The sequence below is a fragment of the Lepeophtheirus salmonis genome, chromosome 7 (assembly GCF_016086655.4).
Source record: "Lepeophtheirus salmonis chromosome 7, UVic_Lsal_1.4, whole genome shotgun sequence".
NCBI classification, from domain to species: domain Eukaryota; kingdom Metazoa; phylum Arthropoda; class Copepoda; order Siphonostomatoida; family Caligidae; genus Lepeophtheirus; species Lepeophtheirus salmonis.
In genome coordinates, this window is record NC_052137.2 from 22,767,181 (window position 1) to 22,792,779 (window position 25,599).

The following is a 25,599-nucleotide window of genomic DNA, read 5'->3' on the forward strand; positions in this document are numbered from 1 at the left end:
TGATATAAATCACACTGTTCTTCCTAGTGATTCAATAACTATTCAAATACTATAAAAGAAAACTGAAAAAGTATAGATTTTGACAATTATAATTAATTAATTTACCAAGGATACGAAATCGTCGAATCAACAGAATCATTTTCTTTTCTATTATCCTATTTATGATATCTAAAAGGAATTATCCGTTAATTTTTTGTATCCATCAGGAGAAATTAAATGTACATATGCGTTATAGACAGAACAAGGCATGTGCGTCAATTGTGGTAGATTTTAATAATATTTTTTTTTTCTTCCAAAAAACTCTTAATCAACACACACTCTTTTTTTATTTTATGTTTGGACAACGTGAGTCAAGAAAAATAATGTGTGTAAGTAAGTTAACAAATAGCATGTCTCCAAGAGCTCCAAGAAATGTACGTTCTACCTTGAGAAGAAGTGAAAATTAATTAATGAACATTATATCAAGTGACAAACGGACTTGCCCTTGACACAATTATTTCATAAATAATTCATCATATTATTATTATAATAATACTTACTTATGCACATCACCCTCTTCACATCCAGAAGAAGAAAAACATTCAAATTTATCTCAGAGAAGATCTAGCAAACCAGTCGGACCATGAAGATTTCGGATCCTCTCGGCAAAGTGTACACGCATACTATGTTCAATAAGAAAAAGAAACGAGGTGGAATCGGTTCTAATAGTAGTAACAACAACACGAAAAGTAGAACCAACATGGACAATACCTTGGGTGAGGAATTCCCAGAGTCCACAAAAAAGCTGTCCTCTCGTTCTCGGGCCCATCAGCATCATCATAATCACCGAAGGGAAATAGAGTCGGAAGAAGAGGAAGAAGAAGAAGAGGATGAGGACGAAGGCCGAAGTGAGGGAGGCTCCATTAGTACAAAGAGTTCACGAATTCATCCACACAGTATTAGAAGTAGTCGACGTTCGGTGGTAGGTCATTTTGACATTTAATATGTAATTTTAAAGTTATCCATCCGAAAAAAAAATCGTCTGTGATGTCTTTGGGTATTGAATGTACAGGGCCAGGATTACAGAGAGAGAGAAAGTTGAGCAGGGCGTCCGCAGAGGGTGGGCTGGAGGGGATGTAGCCCCCAAAATTAAGGAATTTTTGCTTCTTATTAGAAAATTTAATATTCGAAAAATCAAATATTTGAAATTTAATTTTCCAAATTTTAACAAAAAAATTAATTTCTGTGAATAGCTATGGAAAAACCAAGCCCCCTTCCTTGTAATATACTCCCTGCGGACGTCCCTGTTGAGTGTTTTACCCTCATTGACTCTAAAACAAAGATTGTTAAATATTTGTCGAAAGACAGTATTAGTGCTTCAAAAATGAAAATAAATCCTTGTTGTAAATTTTGTTATACGTCTTTTATAAAAAATATGGATTTAATCACACATTAAGTCAAAAACTGTCAATCCTAGTCACAGCCTTGTGAACGTATCGACTCAATATTTAATTGTAGTAACCATTTCCTTCAAGAAAATTGTTCCGAGTTCATACATTGTCTATAAAAGGGAAGAGAGTTTCTATTATATAAAGGATTACTAACAAAATTAAAAAGTTTTTTTTCCAACTTATTTTACTAGTATATATATATATTATAAACTCAAACACTTTTTTTTAATACTACAATATGATCTTTTAAGTTTCTTTCCCGTCTTATATATATATTATTTTACACACACCAAAGTTTGCATCTCTTACAAATCACATTTTAATCCTACCAATTACGACTCATTCTCTCTCTCCTTCTTTCCAAGAGTGTCTTCTATATATATATATGTTATATTAAAAAACAAAAGATAAATTCTTCATGGGTAGTGTGTGATATATTCATACTTACATAGAGACATATATGAATACAAATGTGAGGATTTCTGATGAAAAATCCTTCCTTCTTTCAAGTGTCAGTTGCATCAACAATGTTATTTTCTCTTTTTTTAAATATAAAACACAAACAAAATTTGTCTAACCACAGTTACATATTATCCAAATGGAAAATACGGGGATATTATCATCATTAATATCCTAAAATATACGTATATAACAATATAAAGAACAACGCTATCTTAGCTTAATTTTCTACTCTCTCTGTCATTCATGCATTAGGTTTTAGGGTCAATCAATTACCTCAAATACCTATAAGTAAAAATGCTGTCCTTGCTGCTTCATGTCATACGTCTCCGTTTTGACGTCATGTCTTAGGGTTCAGTATATAATGAATGTCTTTAAATAAAAGTAAAACACTGTTCTAGCTTGGTATTGTACTCTCTTCGTCATTTGTTAGGTTTTAAGGCCTATTCAAGGTTCTAAAATAATAGTACAATTGATGTCCTTGCTTGGTATCATACTCATTCAGTTATAACGTCCTTTTTTTGGTTTTAGGATCAATCAATGACCTTAAAAAAATGTACAATTGCTTGATGTTCTACTCTCTTCCGTCTTTTCTTAGTTTTTAGGATCTAATCAATACTATACAATTAGTAAACAAATATAACCCAAATACTACGTACTTTGAGTTTGATCCATCATGATGTCCATTGGATGATTTATAAAAATATTATATAGGGACCTCAAATTTGTTCTTATTAATAAAGCTTTCTAATTGGTAGATTTGATGTAAACAAGTTTTAGTGCCCTGCTTGAAGAGAGCCTTTAATGTGATCATATCAGACATATTTACATACATCTTTTTCGTTGGTGTCCTTAAGAAGATTTCCTATTTTAACCATTTTAAAATTCCAGTCGTTTAGAAAATATGAGTAGTGTACGAGTGAAAAGAGAAAAAAGATGAACTTAATTTTAAAAGAAAGAAAAATGTACTACATACGAACATACATAGACTGTCTTTCTCTTCATTTATGAGGATGGTTTTATTCATTCATAGCCATTAATTTATTTTATGTTCATACAAATATATAGGCTATTCATATGTCGTATGTAGCGTATATATATATGTATGTATCTTCTTGTACAAAATACATCTTGATATATACATATATTATTTCATTTAAGAACGCTCATTTGACATAAAATAATAGAAATAAATAAAATATTTAATATTATGACGTTTAAGGTAATTGTTTCTCATAAACAAACCAACAAACCAGGGATGGTCGCTTCATCATAAATAATTTGAAATACAAACTTGTCACAAAGCCTTGCATAAATATACATATGTACATAAGACATCCTAAAAGAAAGACCCCCCTACTCCATTTGAAACAAATGTGTACAATTTAAAAATAATCCTTGAGGATATCTGATCTTTTATTTGACTTTTTTTTACATACAAAGAGGGTCAACTCCTCCCCCAACATATTTCATTTTTAAAACGATACATGAATATATAATTTAGTTGAGGGAAAATTGGGTAATTATCATTAATACAGCATTTGTTTATATATATATATAATTCATGGTATAATATAAAAGGATGGAGTATCAAAAAACGCTTTTGAATGAGACAATGTTTTAGAGGGATTAAGGGGAAGAGGTGATGGGGGGGAGTGAAGAAGAGTGGCTTAACAAAGATAATTTGTCACAAATTATCCACTAGTTACATGTGTATTTTTATGTCCACGTTATAAATCAAAATCATTGGCATAATTTGTGAAAATAGAGCTATGAACAACTTTAGAAACCTACATCAATATGTTGTAGGTAGATATTTGAAGACATAACACAAACATATTATATAAAAGTGAAAATAAATACTGCTCTGTTTGAAAGAAGAAGGATCATTTCACTTTTCATGCACCTAGGTATGTATGTTAGTATAAAACGTCATCTGGCATCAAAGAAACAAATCATCAGATACCTACTCCGTACATACATACATAAATAACTCTCTGGAAAAGGAGAGAAATTTTTATAATCCATTATTATTTCTTCAAAAATAAATTTTTATTTTTATGATTAATTTACATACCTACTTATGTTGCTGCTTATATTATTATCAATGCTTAGCCTTTGTACCAGTTACAATATAACTACTGGCGTTGTTCACAGTACTGGTGCTATAAAGGAACCAGGCTATTATGTATGTAAATCAAACTGGCATTAGAACTGGTACTTTCAGTCTCACAACGCCATAAAAAAATGGACCCACCGATGACGTAATCCCCCAAATTTCTGACCCTTCCCACACCTAACAAAATTGTCAATTGTAAAAAAAAGCGAGAATACAAACATTCTTCACAAATTACAGAGCTAGCCACCCCTCTCAAAAATCCTGCAGACACGCCTGTAAGGGCATGTGCATTGTCCTAGCGACATTTTTGTATTGCAGTGTGAACACTCAAAACTTTCAGTAGCATGAATAAATTACGAAAAGCGGGATTTCTATGGAATCAAGAAAAGACAACTCCTAACCGATATGTGATATGTTTAAATACTATATTTTGGCATATTTTTTATTCCTTGTGTCCTTCTTTATAAGCAATAACAACCTCGATACGCCGGAGAATAGATTGACAACTCTTGACGATAAAGGCCGTGTTATGACGGCAGCTCGGTGCAAATCCAAATTTAAATGAGAGGTGCGGTAGGCATTCTTCTCCAAAGAATTCCCTAATTGGAAATTCCAGATGGATGAGTCCAGGGCTATAGGAAGGCCATATTGATGCAGGCCAGAAGTCACCCATATTGTTGGTTCAGAAGTGATAAAATCGAAATTTAAAGCTGTTGCAAGTTTTGTGTTCCCACTCTGTATATTTAAGTGGGAAAAGTATGAAACAGTCCCAAAATACCCATGCATATTTTGTTATTGGAAACAGTACAAAAATATTAGTGTCCTGGCAACACTTTTAACTGAGATGAAATGTTGCTACATACGTCCCTTTTTGTAAATTAAAGCCCACTGTACTTGACAATTTAATCATTTGCAGCATGATATAACTCAGGTGCTCAGAGTTCCATCAAAATAAAACCATATGATCTATCAATAGTTGCTAATCAAAATGTTATAATTAAATTATACGCTATGACTAATTGTAATCAGTACCAAATCCCAACAATAAGCGGAGTTTTAAATTGATACTAAGGGAGTATTTAAAAAAAAAAAAAAAAATTTACATACTAGGCTTTACAAAAGCAAATTGGCTATTTAAAAGAAAATTCTATTTCCCCTAAATATAAAAATTTCCAAAAAATTTAATTCTACAACTTTTCTTTCGAAAAACTATTTTTTTTTATGAAATAGTTGTGGATTTTTGATTTTTTTTTCGAAAAGTTTTAGTATTTGAAATTTCATTTTTGAAATGTTTTTCCAGAAAATTTAATTCTTCAATTTTTTTTATTTACAAAAAATATAATTTTTTGTGAACAGACGTAGATTTTTCAATTTTTTTTTCTGTGAAAACATATGGATTTCTGTAATATTTATTCCCCCCCCCTCCCAAAAAAAATAAATATATATATATATATAATCCTGTAGACGTCCTTGTCATGGCATTATACTTAATACAAAATAATTTCTTAATTTTCTGGAACTTGTACTTGATTATAGTACAGGTTACAACTTAAACATAATTTTCTACAATTACAAATGTGAATTTGGCATAAAGTTATATTTTTTTAGTGGATATGTTCCAAACAGTATGGTCATTCTACTTATTATTCTGTGAACGTAACTTCTTCTATCATTATTTAATTCCTTTCCTAATTTGTTAAATTATAGCTCCTCCACTTTCACTGATCCCATATGCTTCATTATTTATACACACATACAGACACGTCAATTCCAAAGGATTTTTGCATATCATACTATGTATATACATACTCCTAAATAAATATGATCATTGAGTCATTTCGTTTCCATTCCATTTAGGGGCAAACATCCAAAGATATGGATGGAATTTCCTACGCTTCCAGCTCACATCGCAATCATTCCCATCACCACCACCACACACGACGTAAATCCGTAGTTGGCCTACCCTATCCACCTGAAGGGATAGGTCCTCCTGGAACAACATATAATCTATGGACTCGTGACTCCTTCGATCATCATCGTAAATTCAATCGAAGTCTTTGCGGTGTACTCCTTGGGATATCTATTGTATTGGTTATATTAGGAATCCTTGGAATTATAGGGATTGCTGTTTATCTCGGAGGTATGTATGTAAATGTCAATTGACGGGAGCCTTTCTATTTGCTGCTCCTGGTATAGTTGTATATAGTAAAAAAAAACAACAACATTATTTTGACTTTCTCGGCTTATCTTTATATTTTTCTCCGCCTTTAAAAAAAGAAAGAAAGAAAGAAAAAATGGAGCTCAAACAGCTCCTCCTAAGAGTCCCCCTTTCTCTTCCTCCTAGCTTTATGTATAAATATGTACTTGAAACCTCCGTTTGACGATTTTAAATATATTTATTTATTTATATATCCTCCTCTGTACACTTAACTTAATCTTGAGCAATTAAGTTATTTTAATCCTTTTCAAAAAGAAGATGGTGGGTCAGTCACACTCCGTCTGCCGGAATCAATAGCAACGCTCTTAATTTATTAGCTATGTACTAGTACATAATATATTGTAAATAGCAATAGAACAGAGATAGTCCTTCTCCTTATCTTCCGAGTGCAGCCTAATGGTCAAGAAATCTTTAGCTTATTTTTATTATTATATATTTTGTAGCTAGGAGGTTTGATGTCTTAATGGCTTTTCCCCCACTACATACAAATTATATTTTTTATTATCATCCATTTTTTATCATTTTTGACCTCTTTTTATACTTCTCGTTTATTAACGAACATAAATTACAATTTTTTCAATTAGCCACCGATTTATGCATTTATGTTCTGCTTACTTTCACCAAGAATTGACAGTAATAATCAGCATCAACTTATTAGGTAGCTGTATGTTAACTCAAATCACACCATGTTAAGCAGTGAACCTTATACCTACCACAAAATAAATACATAAAGTTCCAACAGTTAATAAAGAATGACTTCTTTGCCTTACTACTGATGAATCTCATCGTTACCTTGATTTTATCACGCAACCTTACCCCCAAAAAGATCCCTAAAAAAGTTTGAAATCATTTGGTAGTTAGCAAAATAAGTCAACATTAATCTCGTAAGTACTCCGAAACTATCATTGTCATAATGTTTCCACGATTTTTAAATGAACTAAATATATAGGGGAGTACTGCAGGGGGAAGGGTTGGAGGAGGGGCTCCCATCCAATAATTTTTGTCTAGATGATGGAAAAATTCTTGCTTCGAAAGAAAAATAATATTCGGAAAACTGGGAGAAAAAAATTATTTTCTTCATTTGATCAAATTAAGGGCCTGAGAATTTTTTTCAATTTTTCAAAAAAAAAAACTAAGTGCCCCTAAAATATAATCTTGCTGACACCATGATATATACGTATATATTATATTATTAAAATATTACATAGATTTCTATTCTACTGTATGAAAATATTGCTTAGTAATATTTAATTAAAATCGTAGCAAGACATTTGTATTTATAAATGATAGCTCTAGTTTCTTCATAGAAATTATAAGAAGGCCTAGGTTGAGGAAAAAGTAATCTCGTATTTTTCACTCTTTTTTAAACTATGTATATCTTTTTCAATATTGGTCACATCGGATCATATGATAAGGTGTTGAAAGGTGTGAGTGTATACTACAAAAACTTTTCAGACAGTATTACACTTGACTTGTTCAGTTGTGAATTATCATGCGTCGAGTATGGAGATCTCTAAGGAAGAAATTCGCAATTTTTACCATTTTACTACTTGAGAGAAAAGAACGCGTCGAATAAGACCAAGAAAACTTGCAATGTATATTGGGTCGATAGTCTTTCGGTTCATGTTCCACAAAGCAATCCCCCGCTCAAGATGATGCCAGGCCACACACATCTCTGATGATGCGTCAGAAGCTCTCTGAGCGCGGATGGGAAGTTTTTATGTGTCCACCCTACAGTTAACAAGTGATTGCGCCCTGTTCATGTCTATGATCTATGACCAACTTGCTTGGCATCAATAGAGGCCTATGAAATTGGTTGGGCCGAGTTTTTGACTTAATGGACTAAGGCTTCAACTATAAGGGCATTATTAAGTTAGATTCGGCATACTTGGCTTAAATTAGATGATTGTAACACTTCTTATAAAGCATTGTAATAAATCAAAAAATACGAAATTACTTTTCCCTCAGTCTAATATACACGATGAGAAATCAACAAAAAATTGGTTTTTTTTGGAAACAGTGCACAGGTATGGTATAACTTATTAGTTATTGCTTCATTTATTTATCAAAAAAATAAATAATTATGATATAGCCATGATGTATCCAGTGAGACGAGGGAATCGACAGCAGATAATAAAAGCCATAGGGTATTTTTGTCTTAGCGATGTAACACCGAGGTTTAGAGTATTTCATTATCTCTTTATTTTTAGAGGAAATGTGAAGAAATGCACTGGGGATTGTAATTAAGATTTTTATAAAAATACTAGTTTTGGATTTCGGTCCAGAAATCCTAGTCCGGTCACACAAAAAAGTAATAATCGATAGGTTGTTACATAACAAAAGGAAATTTTAAATGTTTTTTTTTCTACGTTTGAAATGTGGATCCATGGATTTCCAACTATAGCAGAATATCAGTCCAAATAGGTCTTAAAAAACATCGCTTATGAGTGTAGAGGAGGAAATACGGTCTTGCACCGAGTACCTAATACAAATATAATAAGCACATCCTCCTCTCTATAATAAATGTGAGCCTTCATCCCAAAATCTGATTCAATGAAATTAATCGACGTAATGATGTTTTGATGATTAATCTCCTCAGGGCATAGTTGTATGAACATAAAGGATATGTATCCGGAGGAATGACAATTACATTAATTGTTTAATAGATTACTTGTTCATATGTATTGGTTACTTGATGGAATGAAGAAGCATCTCCCGAGACACAAGAAAGAGTGGTTTTTTTTTCTTTTTCTATCTTCCTTTTATTATTATTTAAATAATATCATTTGATAATAATCATTATTATTATCAAATATTTATAAGCTGATTAAAATAATAACTTATGCTTGCAGTACATATTGAAATCTTAAGAAATTTCTTCGTAGTCTTTACATTAAGTAGAATTATGAAGTAAACCTATTTAATGTATGTATTTATTATCGAAAAAATTAATGATTATTTATCTATTTTTAGTTGTTCAAAAAGGTGATCCAAATGGAAAAGGTAAGATAGTCAACCATATCCATTGGCGTAGGAGATTAGTTTTTTTTTTGTGAGGGAGGAACAAAAATTTTTTGGATGACTTTTTTTAAATTAAAAATACATTCCTTAGCAAATTTTTTATTTTATAAAGGTCAAACATTGACCGAATGTACTACATTGCCTACTTGAATATGGTACACAAATAGTAATCTATTAGAGTTGACATTTTTGTAAGGGAAAAAGAGAGCGAGGAAAAGAAGGGAGCAAGACATATGGTACTACTGAATTAAGCCCCTTGTTACTATCAACTGCCTGTTATACGATTTTTTTTGGAGGTGGGGTGGAGAAAATGAATTACTGTTAGAGAGATGAGAATATTTTACATTTAAAATAGAAGTAGTATTGGATAATTATTATATTTATTTTATCATGGATTTTAAACAATTTACATTAAGTATAGGGGAGAATTCTTACTTCAGAGGGAGAAGTCAACCTTATAATACTTGAAATCTGTAAGGAAAAGCTAAAGCACCCGTTATAAATGGGGTAGAAGAACTGAGAAATTACTACAATGACATAATATAAGATATTTATTAGACATAATAGTCATACATATACATATATAAAAAATAAGTCCTGTGAAATTCAGAGATTACAGTTTTTCTGAAATTATTTAATTTCAATATCAAGCTTATCACAGGTCTCTTTTTTAGGTATAAGTGTACGATATATATATTCAATTATTTGAATCTAATGAATGGGCGTTTTTTCCATAAAAATATAACAAATGGTTGACAAATCCCTTATGAACTTATTTTATGTTATTGTAGTAATTTCTCAGTTCTTCAACCCCATTTGTAGCAGGCGGGTTTGACCCTTAGCTTACAGGTTTCTAGTATTATATGAGTTAACACACCGACGACAACCTATTAAATAAAAAAAAAAAAAAAACACACACAAGAAGCGTTTTTTTCTTTTCTAAATTCTAAACTAAGTTTTTTCTTTACAAAAATGTCGACTATACTACAAGCCTTTACATTAATTTTTCTCAAATCTGTTCCACAAGACAGATTATGATCCTTTTTTACTTGTCCTAAGCTTTGAAAAGTTTAGCTTTACGCATTTTATGCTACGATGTAAATTTGTTAAAATAAAGAAAAAACCAATGGTTATACAACTGTGTCACATGTCAAAAAGAATTTAGTTTGCATGAATTGCGACCACTTATCCGTTTAGACAGCATAAGCTCTTCATTAACTTGTCTGACTGAGCAATTAGCCTTTCCCGGACGGTTGGTCAAGTGTGAATGTAAGGCCTTATTTTAATTGCTCGATGATGGATAGTTTGCACTCATCCAGAATATTCCCGCTCCACTCCCCGTCTCCTACGCCTCTGATCACATCTTTTGGATCTATTTTATATTCTCCCTTTTTAGACGTATTATCAATAGATGGAGCATTTCGTGTCACTTCCGACGACTTTTCCATCTCTCTTCTTAATCCAGAGACTTTTGAGTACAAAAGAAAAGCATCACAATACTCTTCCATGGTAAGAAATACTTGTATGTATATATTTCTAAGTGTATAAAGCAAGAATTGTAATTTGAGTAGGGTGATGAAACAATGAAGAATTAATTTAGATAAGAGATACAAAAATCTTAGAAAAAACATATATATATATACCATTTTCAGCCCACACTCATATATATTTATATCTATGTATTTCTTTTATGGTTTTTATCTTAAAAACTATGGTTAGACAGGAGCCAATCTAATATTAATAATAACACTATTATCATTTCGTACTTTTTGAACACATTCATGTTAGGAATAGAAAATTGAAAATTACATTTATATGAATGTACAATATATATTATATTTTCGTTATTATACATACATAAGTATCGGATTACAACAAGACGGTGGGTGATGAATGATGAATATGTAGTAATATGCGTAAGTACGCACTACATCTTCACAATGGTTTTAATTAAAAGGAATTTTTGATCATGATCCCTTATCTTCATTATTCCTTAAGAAAGATATTTGATTCTTTTTATACAAAAATTAAAATTAAATATCATTTACATAGATTTCAAAAACGTTTGAAAAAAGCGGCGTTGGACAAGCATTCCTAACTACGACAATTGCTGGATTCAGCTCTGGAAGCGTTCGTGTCTTTTTCACAATTACATTTGATCGTCGATACATACCAAAGTATGATTTATATTCTTATGTATAATTCCATCCCCCCCCTTAGTATTTATCTAATGAATATCCTTTACTTTTGTTCTCAGTATTATGAGGGAGAATTTCCTTGCAAATTTGAAACGTATTGTCTCGGAGGAAGTTGCGTCCATTGATGGAGGTGAATTCAAGGGACTGGAAATTGACTATTCAAGCATTGGGTTTACAAGTAAGTTGTATGTTTATATGGTATATTATGAATTAGACATGGGCTGATATCAAAGTATTTTTCGATCCGATATTTTACAAATGATTAAATGTACCCATTTCCCTGAAAGCAATCATTTTGTTTTGTCCTAATGGGCTTGTTTCGTTATCCAATTCATATCTAAGGAAACAATATTTAAAAAAAAAAATGAAAACTAAATATTTATTTGTAGCTTTTCAGAAAGCTCTGGAATTTCAATGATAATTTTGGAGTTGTAATAACTCAAGAACATGCTGTTCATTCATATTCTTCTAGCCATTGTTTTTAATGCTCTACATGATTGATAAGGCTGACTCCTGAGAGTCAAATTTGATCCCGGTTGAGTAATGTTTGTAAGATGACTGTTTAAAAATAATAGGAATTTTAATGTGAGACAAATTTGACAAGCCATCGTAAATCGTAATGAATAAACTTATTTTGGATTTCCGAAAAAAAATTCAAAAATTATAGCAAAATTTCAAATAATAAATTTGAAGAAAACAAAAATTAAAAAAAAAAATCAAAATCATTAATTTTTTTTGGGGGGCGGGGGGGATTACAGCCTCTCCAGCCCACCTCTGTAGACGTCTGTAGTCATTATCACATAGAGGAGACCACAGCCCCCTCAAGCAATCTATATTTATACTAGCTCAAGCTACATAAAGTTACACCATCTTGCGGATAATATTTATTTTTTTATTTCCTCATTTCCTATTGTTTCCCATTCCCTCCTTTTTTTCTGATTGCATCATATAAATATTGGAGGAAATATCGAACTTTCTAATAACTTTCTCCAATACGGATACGATGCTGATATGGGATATTTTGCCCGGTGTATTACTTTTCCGATTTCAATTCGATATTTCAACCCACGTCTATAATAAATATCTATTAATAAATGTAGCTGAAACAATAATAATAATATAATCCATTAAACGTGACCTCGCTTCTTTCTTTCTTGTTATTCTTTAGTTTTACATAAAGAAAATCTTTGAAGCGCTAAAGATTTCATATGGTTTTAAATTATATTAATGTATTACTCAATTGACCTTCATACATACCATTTCCCATCTTTTCTATTCTAGAATCTTCCAAACCAGGTGATGAAATACAATTTTTTAGACCTGAGCCCTTTCTTAGTATTGAGCCAGTTCATGTAGAAGAGAGACATGATGACGCTGAGTCTTCAGAGGCGAGTCTTTGGCAAAGTTTAGTGAATGGGAACCAAATGCATCCCAAATCTGTCATTCAAGTCCCTTTCTCAACTCCATCATCTACAACAACGACACAAAAAACCTCTACTCCTAGTCAAATAGTAAATAATCAAATGAATCTCTTAAACAGCCGTAGAAAAATCATATTGAGTCCAAATCGACATCCTATCGAAATTCTAACTGGTGGAAAACTACCTGAACATCCTTACTCCAAAAGCTACGGGGATTTTCCGAAAGAAAACAATAACAAATCAACTCGAAAAGAGACTGTAATATTGAACCATCCAAGAAGAAATAAACCCACATATCTATTTCGCCCAAATGCCATTCCAATTAATGGTGAAACGAGTCATACAAGGACTGGGATGTATTTTGGAAATAATCGACGCATTGATGAAAATGATCCTGAAGGGCAGGATGATGCTCTTTCTAATAAAAATGCTTCAGCTATTAAAACTAATGGTTTTTGGGACACTTTTAAACAAGCCAAAGGGCCTTCGAGGATTACCCTTCTTTCAAATGAAGACAAGGCAAATGAAGATAAATTTCAAAGATTACTCTCTCAACAATATTCTAATATTTATAGTCCTCCAGTTGTTGTGAGCACATCTGTTTCTTCAACCACGTTGCCTAGTCACAGTACAGTAACTCCGAAAATAAAGTTTGAAAATTTTGGATCCTCAGATTTTAAAATTATTTCTCCAAAGTCTCAAACTTACGACAAATCACGACTGAGGCCTATATCAATCATCAATTCTGGTTCATCTGGATTACATGTCGTTGAAAAATCCATCCCACGAAAAAGAAAACAGGATCAAATTTCAATTGGAAGTTCATTTAAGGTAATGGGGGATGACCACCCCAACACCTTTGTAAATAGGGACTCCAATCGTCCTTATCAATCCATTTTTAAACGAAAACCTGTTCCTCAAACAATAAAGCCAGTAATGGTTACGCCTCATGGACAACGCTTGGCAGATTCACAACCATCATACACCACACCAGTCCCTATTAGAGTTACAACAAAGAAGTCAAAAAAATCAATAGCTCATGTAACTCCTGGGCCAGGGAATTATCTTCCACCAGTGGACAAGACTCCGCATCACTTGAAGGGTATCCCAGATTCTGGACAGCAACTCATTAAACACTTTTTGCAGGATCAGCGCAAGAAAAGTGAGTTAGATAGACAAAGAAATTTATTTATTCAAAAGAAGGAGGAAGAAGTTAAAACTAAACAGCAACAACTACTCCAAGAAAAAAAACTTAACGAAAAATCCTCAGTACCCCAGATTTTAGAGTACTCTCAGATAAATGAGCCCATTTTTCGACCTTCTGCCACTCCAAAACAATCCCTTCCTCTCATTACTCCACTTCCCCCAACTCCCAAGATACCCAAAAAAATGTTTCCTTCACTTGCTCCAGCTACCAGACGCCCATTAGTTCCTATAAGGAGACAAGATCTCTTAGGAAACATTCCTGCTGTAGGATCTCTCAGTGCTGGTCTTACACCGTTAGGGATATTTTCAAATCTGTTGAATGTGTACGCTACTATAGATAGCAAGCATGACATCACAGGCAAAATCCTTGATTCTGCAACTGCTATATTTGGACGGGAAAATCCAGAGGTACAACCCAACGAAGGGGCCAGTTTATTGAATAATGCGCCTTCTTTTCCTTCTTCTACGACAACCACAATGCCCACGACAACCTCTACTGCAACAACAACAACAGCTTCATCTACGACAACTACATTGTACACCACCACCACCACAACCACAACCCCAATAAGTTACATTAATCTCGTCAAATCGAATGTAAACCCAGATTTACCATTACGTCCAAAACCTCCTTCAGAGGATCTAAGCCAAATCCCACCCCGTCCTTATGGTTCATATCACTCCTTTTTCAACAACCACATGAATGATCAACAATACATTTATGGTATGAATAACCCTCTTTATTTCTCTGCAGAGACAACCACTACCCGTCCATCCTATGGGCCCAAAGATTTTATTGTTGAAACAGTGACCATAGATTCAGCTATTCTTCAGGACTTCTTTACATCCAGACCCACATTGCTCAACGGAAAAGGAACAAGCCATCTCGTGAAAGAGAGTAGGCATAGTCCGAAAGAAAGGAATGGAGATTTTGGTGAGAGTCTCTTGAGTAAATTGAGGGAAATGGTGAATAATCAGAGTCGTGGAGGCTCTACTGAAAGGAGTAGTGTCAGTATTGGCTCCACACCCAAAAGTGCATCATCTTCTCTTAAAAACATTGTTACATCCAAATTCAAACGATATCATATTCCACCAGAAATCAAAATTACAAGTGATTTTAGTTTAAGTAGATTCAGCTAACATGAATGAAAAGACAATCACGAGTATGATATCATTGACATGTACTGACAAATCTATTAAATATCTATAGTTATTTATTCAATAAAATATGTAAGGCTATGGGAAATTTTATGATTATTCCTCTATATATTAGTTGTATATGCATATGTGACTTGTGCCAGTATTCAAATTACTTACTTTGGTTATAAATGCATTTCATAATTACAAAGGTAATTAATGCGAAGTCACGTGCACATAATATTATGTATGTATGTTGAAAGACTATGGTTTAAGATACATTCAAATGATATTTTTTGAGAGAGGGAAGACGGAAAATAGACATATGTATATATGTGTATATTTTAGAAATCCTCTTTACTCATTCAACAAGGTTGTAATCCTCCCTACCGTGGGGAAAGTAAGAAATATAGTTTCGAACTCACATACATAAATGAAGATGTTATATTCGATCATGCATAACTAAACAACTATAAGCTGATTAATTTTTAATTTTTTTTATTTAAAAAAGTTCTTCTTCTACTAAGAAAGTATTTATAAGCCTTGGTTAAGAAATAATACATACATACATATATAAATATATATAAAAGAAGCTTAAAATTGTATTTCATTCAGAGCGTATGCCATTGTGCTTTTTAGAAGAAGAAAAAAATTGAAACTCTTGAATATATATTTTCAGACATATGTATGGTATTTTTGAAGTCTTAAATGCCTATGTATATGCCACGTACGAAACTTTATTGTATCTCTCAACCTTCCCCCCCAAAAAAAAAAAAAAAAAATGGGAGACTAAAAAAAAGAGCCAAAATCAATTGATACCCAACGATTAAACTATTCTTAATTTAAAAGTAGATAATTATGTACTGCTAAATAAAATTTTACTCAATAATACTTTTTGTTCCACATATTGAACCTTTTCATACATTACTCAGCAAAAATGTGTCCAATTGCAACGTTTTTCACATTTGAAACAACCCTGATGGTAAGTGTGAACGGATGATTTTGTATCAGTAATTTTGTTGAGTAGGTAATTATTATTTATTTTCAGGCCTAAAAAAAAAAAAAAAAAAAAAAAAAAAACATTTGCGAGTTAAAATTGAAAACCCAATAAGACGTAAAAATCGACATCTAATAAAGCATAGAGGGAGTCCCAACATAACTTCCTTTTTGATAATACGTCTCAGCCAGACTGTAGAAGTGGTAGATATGTGAGGATGGTTTAGTTCTAGAAACAAGATTCTAAGATATTTTTTTCTTGAAAATACAGTCAGTCGTTATGATGGGTTGGAGTAGTGAGGAACGAGCGTTTGCCGTTGAAAATAAATACTGCCAAAAAATGGTTTGACGGAATATTTTATCAAATTAAACTAATTAAAATTTATCTCATGTGTTTTTAGTGGTTCAATTTATGAAAATCAGTAAATTTATTCAATTTTTCTAATATACAAAAAACGATTTTGTCAATCCATTTTCATAATTAAAAATGTGCGACTTTTTTTTATACCGCAAATAACTCCACAGAGAACTAAAATAGATGCCATCTTATCTTGTTTCATCGAATAATTTTAGATTGGTGTTATTTGTTCAAATCGAGTAATTGGAACTAGATTTAATCAAGAAAAAACAAGATTTTAATTTTTTTTTGTTTGAAACTGTCCATCTAAAACCTTTCAGTGAGAACTAATTTGAAGTGAAGCAAAAAAAGGAAAAAATTACTGGGTATTAAAGTACCAGAGTTCAGTTTATGGGCAATGGGGGACGCCCCTTATCTGCACCGATTCTCAAAACTGTGTCAAAACAAAATTGTGTACTTTCAATATAAAGCAAAAATTAGACTTTTTTATTTTATTGCCTTTTGGAAAAAAAAAATATTACTATACGTAGTATTTTGATGGAAGAAATTATAAGATATTTTATAACTTTATAATAGGTAAATGTTCCTGAGAAACATTGGCCTTCCTAACTTAAATTATTCTTTAAATTATATAATATATAGAAGTATAATGGTTAAATCCCCCCTATTTATAAATTAAAAGATCTATGTATATGTCTTTAGGATTCTATTTTGATTTCAACAGGAGGAAGAGCTTATTGACAGGATTCTATTTTTATACTAAACTATAATTATCAGAAAAGATCACATTATATCAAAAGAAAAAGAACAAATAAATCAGCTCCAGAGAATTGCTTACAAAATTATGTACAAAGGAATATTAATACAAGCACCACAAACATACTTATATTATTATATATCTAGCCCGTCAGCACAAAAGCAAGCTAGAATGATTTAAAAAAAAATTGATTGTGGATTCCATTTGTATTCTTTCATGAATTATCCTTAATTTCTATCAAAAAATTATTCTTAACAACCCTTTAGCTGTTTCACAAATTGCACTAAAAGTAACAAAATTGATCTTTACAATTAAGGGTAGAGAAATGGACAGATTTTATTTGAAAGGGGCTCAACATAAGTATCTTGAATCAAATAAAGGTTTTAAACTATAGTTGGTGTCTTGGGTGCCTTAACACATCCCACAAATTTGCATACAAAGCCTATAATTGACTCAAATATGTCTATGAAGAATTGGATTTTATTTTACAAGGTGCAAATTTATAATCTGCAAAATTTAAGGATAATGTATAGTCTCCCTTAATTTATTTCCCAATATTAATGCAGCAATTAAATTCAGTCAATCACTTAAAACAAACACCTCCAACTTCTAACACAGCCTCCAACCTGGCTTTGGACCTGGCACAGGCCTTGATAAGGAATTTCTTATCCATGTAGAGAATGGAAGCCCGCCAAGGGGCAATAGTGTTAGATACACATTTAATGAACTACCACTACAATACTCTCCAATCAATCGGCGAGATAGGAGGCCACTTTTCCGTTTTGCAAAACATATATGTCTTAAAAGTTATGGGTTTTCCGGAATATATCCAGTTTCATTCGATTTTGACAAACCTTGCCTGTTTAAATTCTAACATGACCCCAAATTTGTTAACGTCAATTTAAGTTCTCTAGCAAAAGAATCTATGCAGCTATTTGCGACTTTGTGCGTGCCCTTGGCACGGAAGCTCACGATAACGTCCGCACGGTGCTAGTATTTTCAAAACATTTGGTATTTTTTCTTTTACTAAATCAGTTAAATTCTGATGAGCACACCTTCATAAATATAGACCTTAGGGTTGCCAAGATACTAATGTCTAAACTTGTTCCGGATTTAAAATCTCCACCTTGAAGTAAAAAAATAAATTTGGATTTTCCCCTTTTCTTAATTTTTGTTCCAGATTGTGTTAATGATGTCGCACTATATAAGTATTTGAAGAACAGTGTCTCTTTAAATTTAATGCAAATTTTATAATCATGACGGTAAAGCATACTATCAATTTCATTCATGCCAGAATCAAAGTTTCATTAATGTATTTAAGTTAAATAGTATTAATAAAGATTTTTACTACGTTTTGATATGAATATAAGTAAATATTATGTACAGATAATGATTAGAAGTAACCTTCAATTGTATGGTTATTCGTAATGATATCCAAGATAAAAACCAAGAAGACAATGGAAAAACAACAACACGAATGCGTTTTACAAATGATTTCCAAAATGTAATCTTGCAATTATAGCTATTAACATTGTAGATTCTTTTTTTTAATGTACTAATATTAATTTTGATTAAGTTATTAAATATAATTTATATTACTTATACGTATTAGATTTAAGTAAAGACTTAATATTTTTATGCTAAGGGAAGAATAGGATGGACAAAAAAAGAAATCATTGAGAATCTTTGGTGGGAAATGTAAATATTTTTCAAATTCAGAGATATGCAATGCATGGATAAATCATTTTATCATTTGTTAATTAAACATTTAACATAATAATTGCTTTGGCATGAATATTTTTCAGTCCAAATATATTACGTAAATGAAAGTCAATTTTCAAATTTTTTCCATACTGCCATTTGAAAGTTTGTTAATTATAATGTCTCTGAATATTACAAAATATCCTGCTGTATCATCATACTTACCCCTAGTGATAATTTTTAATACTTATAAAGATAAAATATTACATGTAGATACTGTTTGAGATGCTAAATTAGAAATTTTGTTGATTAAGTCTAAAGTTATGATCATTTTAAAAAGACTCTTGAAATTAAAATTATACCTTAATAACTCTTTCTCTAGTTATTTGAGTAGGACAAAATATAATATACTAGATGTGACTAATGGGAGCTCTCCACCTATAGTCATTCCTGAGTTATGCAAGGTTAATGCTTACAGCCAATCTTTTTTTTTTTTAATATTCATAAAATGTATTGATTTATTTGAAATCCCCACAATATCATCTAATAGGTGTGAACGAGAATGAAAATAACAGGTATATAATGAGCTTTCTGAGCTGTTGATTCAATACCATAAAATGTCCCTTCTTTTCCTTAAGATCCTAATATCAAAACTCTCGTTTTCCAAACTTAGGGCTCTTGAATTTTCTCCTAACATGTTCCTTGACTCAATGTTTGCAATTTTGAAAGGAATAGTAAAATATTTGCAATATAACCTTAAGTAATAATATGTGGTTTGATTATTTATTCTACATGATGAAGGTTTTATTTTCCCTCAAAGGGATAATTTGTTGGATAACAATGCATAGAAAGTGAATATATTTGCAAATAATAAATCGAAGCTTTTTTTGCTTTACACATTTAAATTAAATTTCTCTGTTTAGGTCTTCAAAATCCAATGAAGTGGCATTCCTAAAAAAAAGGTAATCTTCTCATTTTTTTTAAAATTCCATATATTAAAATTTGAAGTGTTCAAGGCCTTGTCTGAATTTATGTGCTTCAAAAACCGAAATCCTATTCCAGCAATTACGGTTCTAAAAATGACCCATTCATTAATGGCTATTGATAACATCATCTATCAGGATTAGGAGCAAAGGCAGTCACATAGGCAGAGAGCACAAATCTCTCCCTAGAAAAATCACAGTCCCACATATAGGTTGACTAATTTCACTGTTGTATAATGTAGAGTGTAAAGTTGCATGTGTCCAATTCATCTTTCGAGTGACTACTCTGAAGTAGGCTCCCATCGGCTATTTGGTGGAATAATGAATTATCTTGACTCATGGAGAAAGGGTTCCTATTCTTTTTACATACAATACCCAAGGTTGTGCCCGGTTTAGGTTCAGCGGTTCTATCGGTCCTGGTCTCGGTTATTTCATTTCAACTGTTTCAGTCTTGGTCTCAGTTCAGCCTTATCGGTCTCGGTTCTGGTCTTCAGTCTCGGTCTTTTTAATACAGGCTCAGATTGGTAACAGTCACTTATAGTAAGGGGCGTTCCCAGAAAGTTCGGGCACAGAAAATGATATTAAATACAAAAAGGGTCGCAGCTACCTTATACCGCAGAATGCGTAACGGTCCAAGTTCCTGGAGGGACCCCAAAAACTAAGATTGCTTAACAATGGTTTTCTAAGTGGGGGATTTGAGTAGAGACTAGGGTGGGGGGCACAGGAAAATAGAGAATTGAGGATTGCTTTCAGTCTACACATACAGGAGGGCTGAGGGAAATTTTTTTTTATTTATTGTAAATTGTGGGGCCTTGGTGTAGTGAAGTTTAGGAATCCCTGGCTTAAGAAATATTATAGTTAACATATAATATGTCTTGACAAGCTCAGTAGTGGACCTGGATCCATATTTTTTTATGTACACCATCTAGTACCTAAATCCACTTTTCCATATCCATAAGAAATCCTGAGGTATTTGGAACTCAGATACAACTGTATCACCCTCGTGACGTAAAAATCATTCGAAAACTCTGTAAATAAACAAAAAAAAAAAAATCACTAATTGATTAAAACATATTGAATTTTTTATATATGAATATTGTATTTTCTTTATATATTCTATATACGAACAAAAGTACAAGAACCGAGACTGATAGCCTAAGTATTGTGGTACTGCTTGAACCGCTAGACTGATAAAGGCACAACCATGAAAAAACCCATATTGATTCTAGGTTATCGGTAAAATAAAAGGAATTCGGATTCTTCCATGATTATCTAGAGTGGGTTTATCTACCAATTTTGCAACACATAATAATTGATAATCATGTAATTCTTAAGGCACTCATGCAAACATTATAATTAGGGCTTAAGAAATATGAGATTTGATGATATCGCTTTTTTTGTAATTACTACCTGAAAATATTTTTTTATAAACCAAAGCTGTTATCATTATTCTTTTATTTTTGATGGGAGAGGAATAACTATAAAATAATCACTAATGCATGAAACACGAACTGTAACTCTGAGGATTTGTTGTGGAGTTATGTACGTTCTTTTTGGAGTCGGAGTAGAATTGAGTATAGGCATTGGAGTAACTCATACTTATACCATAGATAGATACGGAGTTGGGTTTGTGTATATTTCCATAGCCTCATAGCTAACTTGCAGCTCCTTTTTTATACTTTTGATTAAAAAAAAGGCCTAAGAATTGGAACCATTTTGAAAATGATCAAATTAGTTACACTAGGTATAAATCAAGGTCAAACATCAAGAGATATGCTAATGATTTGAAAATGAGGTAGGATAAATTGAAAAAAACAACTTATATTCTTAAAAAAAAAAGATGCAATTTTCAATAAATATGAACATTTGAAATTTGTAAGCAACCGGAAGGTATGATCTCTATTGACACTGTACTCCGTATCTGAGGAACCGATCATTCTATTACCAATATCAAATTAGACTTGACTGATACTAGTAAATCCTTACCTAATTTCACCAAAGTCTCATCCTATGAATTGTGACATGGATACAAAAAGAAAAACGACCATCAAAGAGTGAAGTATCTATGTTCTTTATCATTCTTGATTAAGATCTTAGCACAATTTTTTTGTAAAATATTTAGAAACTTCACCCTGAATAAATTAGTGGAGTCACATTTGAACAAATTTGAGATCATCGTTGTGTGTTTATGGATAGATAACACAAAGAAGATAACTATCTAATAATTTAATTATCAACATTAGGATTTCAAATTAGAGTTGTACATGATGACAATCTTGTGCAATAGACACACAATTACAATGAGACTATTAATTGGAATCAGTGAATCTTGTGTGTTTGTTCTAGAATCGGCATCGGGAAAATAATGTTTAATTTGCGATTTCGATTCTTATGTATTAATAGTTATTACTGGGATTTAACTATTTATTACTTTTCTAAGTTATGATTTTTTTAAAACATATTCGTCAAGATATAAAAAAAACACAGTGTGAATTTCTTACTTGAGTATAACAATATTATAAATATTGTAATAAAATAATCAATAATTAAAATGTACAAAAAACAAATTAAAAACACACTAAACATGACCAGAAGTGTTCTAAACACATGCACTCGGTCCAAATATTGTTTTTTTTTTAAAGAGAAATATGTCTTGTAAAGGGATCTAAGAAAAAATTTGTCGTGGGATTACTCGCCCTGTGAAAAAGCTCGCCAACACAGGAATAACCTTCCTTTAATTTTATGTAAATATTATTTACATTAAATTTGATTTATCTTATCAATTGTAATTCTTAGAAATTTATAACAAAATTGTATTTTTTAACTATTATTTAAAATATTAAAGAATCGGAATCGGTAAGGGGGATTTTTTTTTGGAAATTCTCCCATCACTGGACACAATAGTTCCAAAAATACGTGATATTCTTTTGTTTTAAATTTGCTATGTATGTTGAATTATCTACTCCTGTCCTCTCAAGTATTAAATAGTTTGATGAATGATGATTTACAGGTATGAGTTCAATCATACTAAGAATAAGATGTAAATGTTCCTGCCTTTAAATAAAAAATAGCCCGTAATGTTTGGGATGGCTTACTACCAATTGATTTTGGACTTTATTTTTAGAATGAAAGGTATTCTTACAATACAGATGATAATTTAAAGGTGCACATGACTTTTCCTCTTTCCTAAAGACAATAAAACAATTTTTATAAATTAGAAAAGTTTAATTTTTGTTTCAATAGTACACATTCAAAATTTTGCCTGACACAGTATTAAAAAATCATATCAGATAGGTGAAGTTTCCCATTTTCTATACACTGAACTTTAGTATTTTAATACTCAAGGATTTTTCCTTATTTTTTTTCTTATCTTTAAATATTTTTTATTGAGAGGTTTTAGAGGAATAGTTATTTTATACAAAATGATGCATTTAAATAATAAACATATATTTTTTTAAAGTTATAGTTTATTAAACAATTAGTTATTGGCGATTCTGCAAAGGTCTTAAAAATGTTGGGTTTTCCAGAATAAACCCAGTTCCAATTACAAAATTCAGACACATTGCCCCAATTTGAAATCCTTAAATGACAACAAATCCGATAACCACAATTTTAGTCCTCTTAACTTATTATTTGTGGAGTTATATGCATTAAAATAATTTTGCACTTTTCAAATAATGAAAATGAATTGAAAAAATTAAATGACATTTATAAATCCAATAAATAAAAACTCATGAGCTAAATTACGATTAGTTAAATTTTATAAAATATTATCTCAAATAAATATTCCCAATGTTTATTTTCGACAGCAGAAGCACGTTCCTCAATACTGCAATGCATGATAAAAACTTACTGCCCCCAACCCTTCTACTATTTCTTCAGCCTAATTTTCACCCCTTATAAAAAAATAAGTTCTGTTGCCGCATCTTGTATATGTGTGGTAAAAACTGTTAATCTTCCATATATGAAATGCGAATGTTTGTGTGAGCATTTGTCCTTCAATCACGGCCAAAAAAATAAATGGATTTTCCTTAACTTTTTATGTAGGTTTTTAAGGTTACAGAAACGGTCCTGGTAACAATTTTAAGGCCTTGGTGGCCTTGAAATAGTACTGTTCTAAAAACCAATATTTTGGCTAAAAAAGAATTATTTTCGATGGATGTATATTTGCACATTAAAGGAGATTATAAGATTTAGAGAAAAAAAAAAAAAAAAAAAAAAAAGAGGAGAGAATGAGACAAAGAATTTTTGAAAATAATATGAAACATGAGCGAACGATCGTTTAACTTGAATATTTTTTCTTCTCTAAACCTTATAATCTCCATTAAACATGCAGCGAGAATAATTCCTAAACTGTTACAATCTTAATTTCTTAATGTTACCAGATAGCCGGGAAAAACTACCCCTAATCTTGAAAAAAAATTCTCCAAAGATACATAAAAACATAGCAACGCCTCTAGAATGTTCAATTTTCTTTGTGTGACTATAAATATATTTAATAAATAAACCAAATACAATATCTAACCATAAAAAAATTAGATTTCGAAGTATTTTTATGTTTTTTTCTCTTTTTGAGAGATGGATTGAGTATATTGTACATATATATGTAATTGAAGGAATAATTTACATCCCTCAATTCTAATTTACTTCTCTTTTAAATCCAATAAGAACCCCTTTTTTGTAAGGATTTTATATTTTTTTTCATTCTTTATGTACACTAGAGATTTAATTGATTTGTGAAACATTCTACGATGCAAGGTTAAATCACTTGAAATAAATTATGCAATCACTTAAAAGAGAGTAAAATATTGGAAAGTATTTATGTAAATATTACAGTACATTCATACAGATATCAAAGAAAGGTTTTCTGAGATTATAAAGATCCTTTATTTTTTTTTATTGAAGTAAAATAAATTACAATTTTATCACGATGTGTTTATAAAAAAGGTGTGTCAAACCGTGGGACTCACTGCTGACCATATAATACTTTCATGTGACCAACAATTCGCTCATATTATAATTGGATATGTTATTTTTCAGTTGCAATTTCTTTTATTTAAGTGTGTTAATTACAACTAAACATTAGGTAAAATTATTCATCACAATGACTCCAGTGTGAAATTAGCTATTTTTATGGAAGGAATAAATTTCAACTTTAATATGATCAAAAAATGTTAGAATTGTGTCATATGAATGTTGTAACAACTGTCACAAACATATTGAGCATGTTAGTTTGTCATTACAAAATCAATTTATATCAACAAAAAGTTGGGACTCGTTGTGATTTTTACATTTTTGTGGATATTATTGCAATGTGGATACATTTTTTATATAGAAAAAAATGTAAAATGTACCGGGACTTGATGGTTTAGGAGTTAAAATTTTTACCATTCTTCCCGATGTTTTTTTCTTGTTTCTCTTAAAGTTCGGAATTTTGACGGAGAAGTACAGAAATTTCCTATTTTTATTACAGAAAATTTCCTCCTTCTATAACCCGTGGTAGAATTGCACTCATCATAGGTGATTGGAGGCCAATAACAGTTTTGAGCGAAACATATTGAATCCTAGCAGAAGTAATTTCAAAGCAAATTGAGC

General features: G+C 31.3%; 1 protein-coding gene across 2 annotated transcripts; it reads left to right on the forward strand.

Moving 5' to 3' along the window:
• The first annotated feature begins 316 nt into the window (after nt 1–316).
• Nucleotides 317–15,318, forward strand: LOC121121769 (uncharacterized). Of its 2 annotated transcripts, XM_040716750.2 has the most exons (8): nt 348–961; nt 5,716–5,805; nt 5,866–6,148; nt 9,200–9,229; nt 10,644–10,756; nt 11,300–11,424; nt 11,505–11,623; nt 12,727–15,318. In XM_040716750.2, the coding sequence occupies exons 2-8, from the start codon at nt 5,740–5,742 to the stop codon at nt 15,210–15,212; spliced, it is 3,222 nt and encodes a 1,073-aa protein (XP_040572684.1). In that variant the 5' UTR covers nt 348–961; nt 5,716–5,739; the 3' UTR covers nt 15,213–15,318. The 2 variants fall into 2 exon arrangements, with proteins under 2 accessions (XP_040572683.1, XP_040572684.1); XM_040716749.2 differs by lacking the exon at nt 5,716–5,805 and having other exon boundaries at nt 317–961.
• Nucleotides 15,319–25,599: the final 10,281 nt, after the last annotated feature.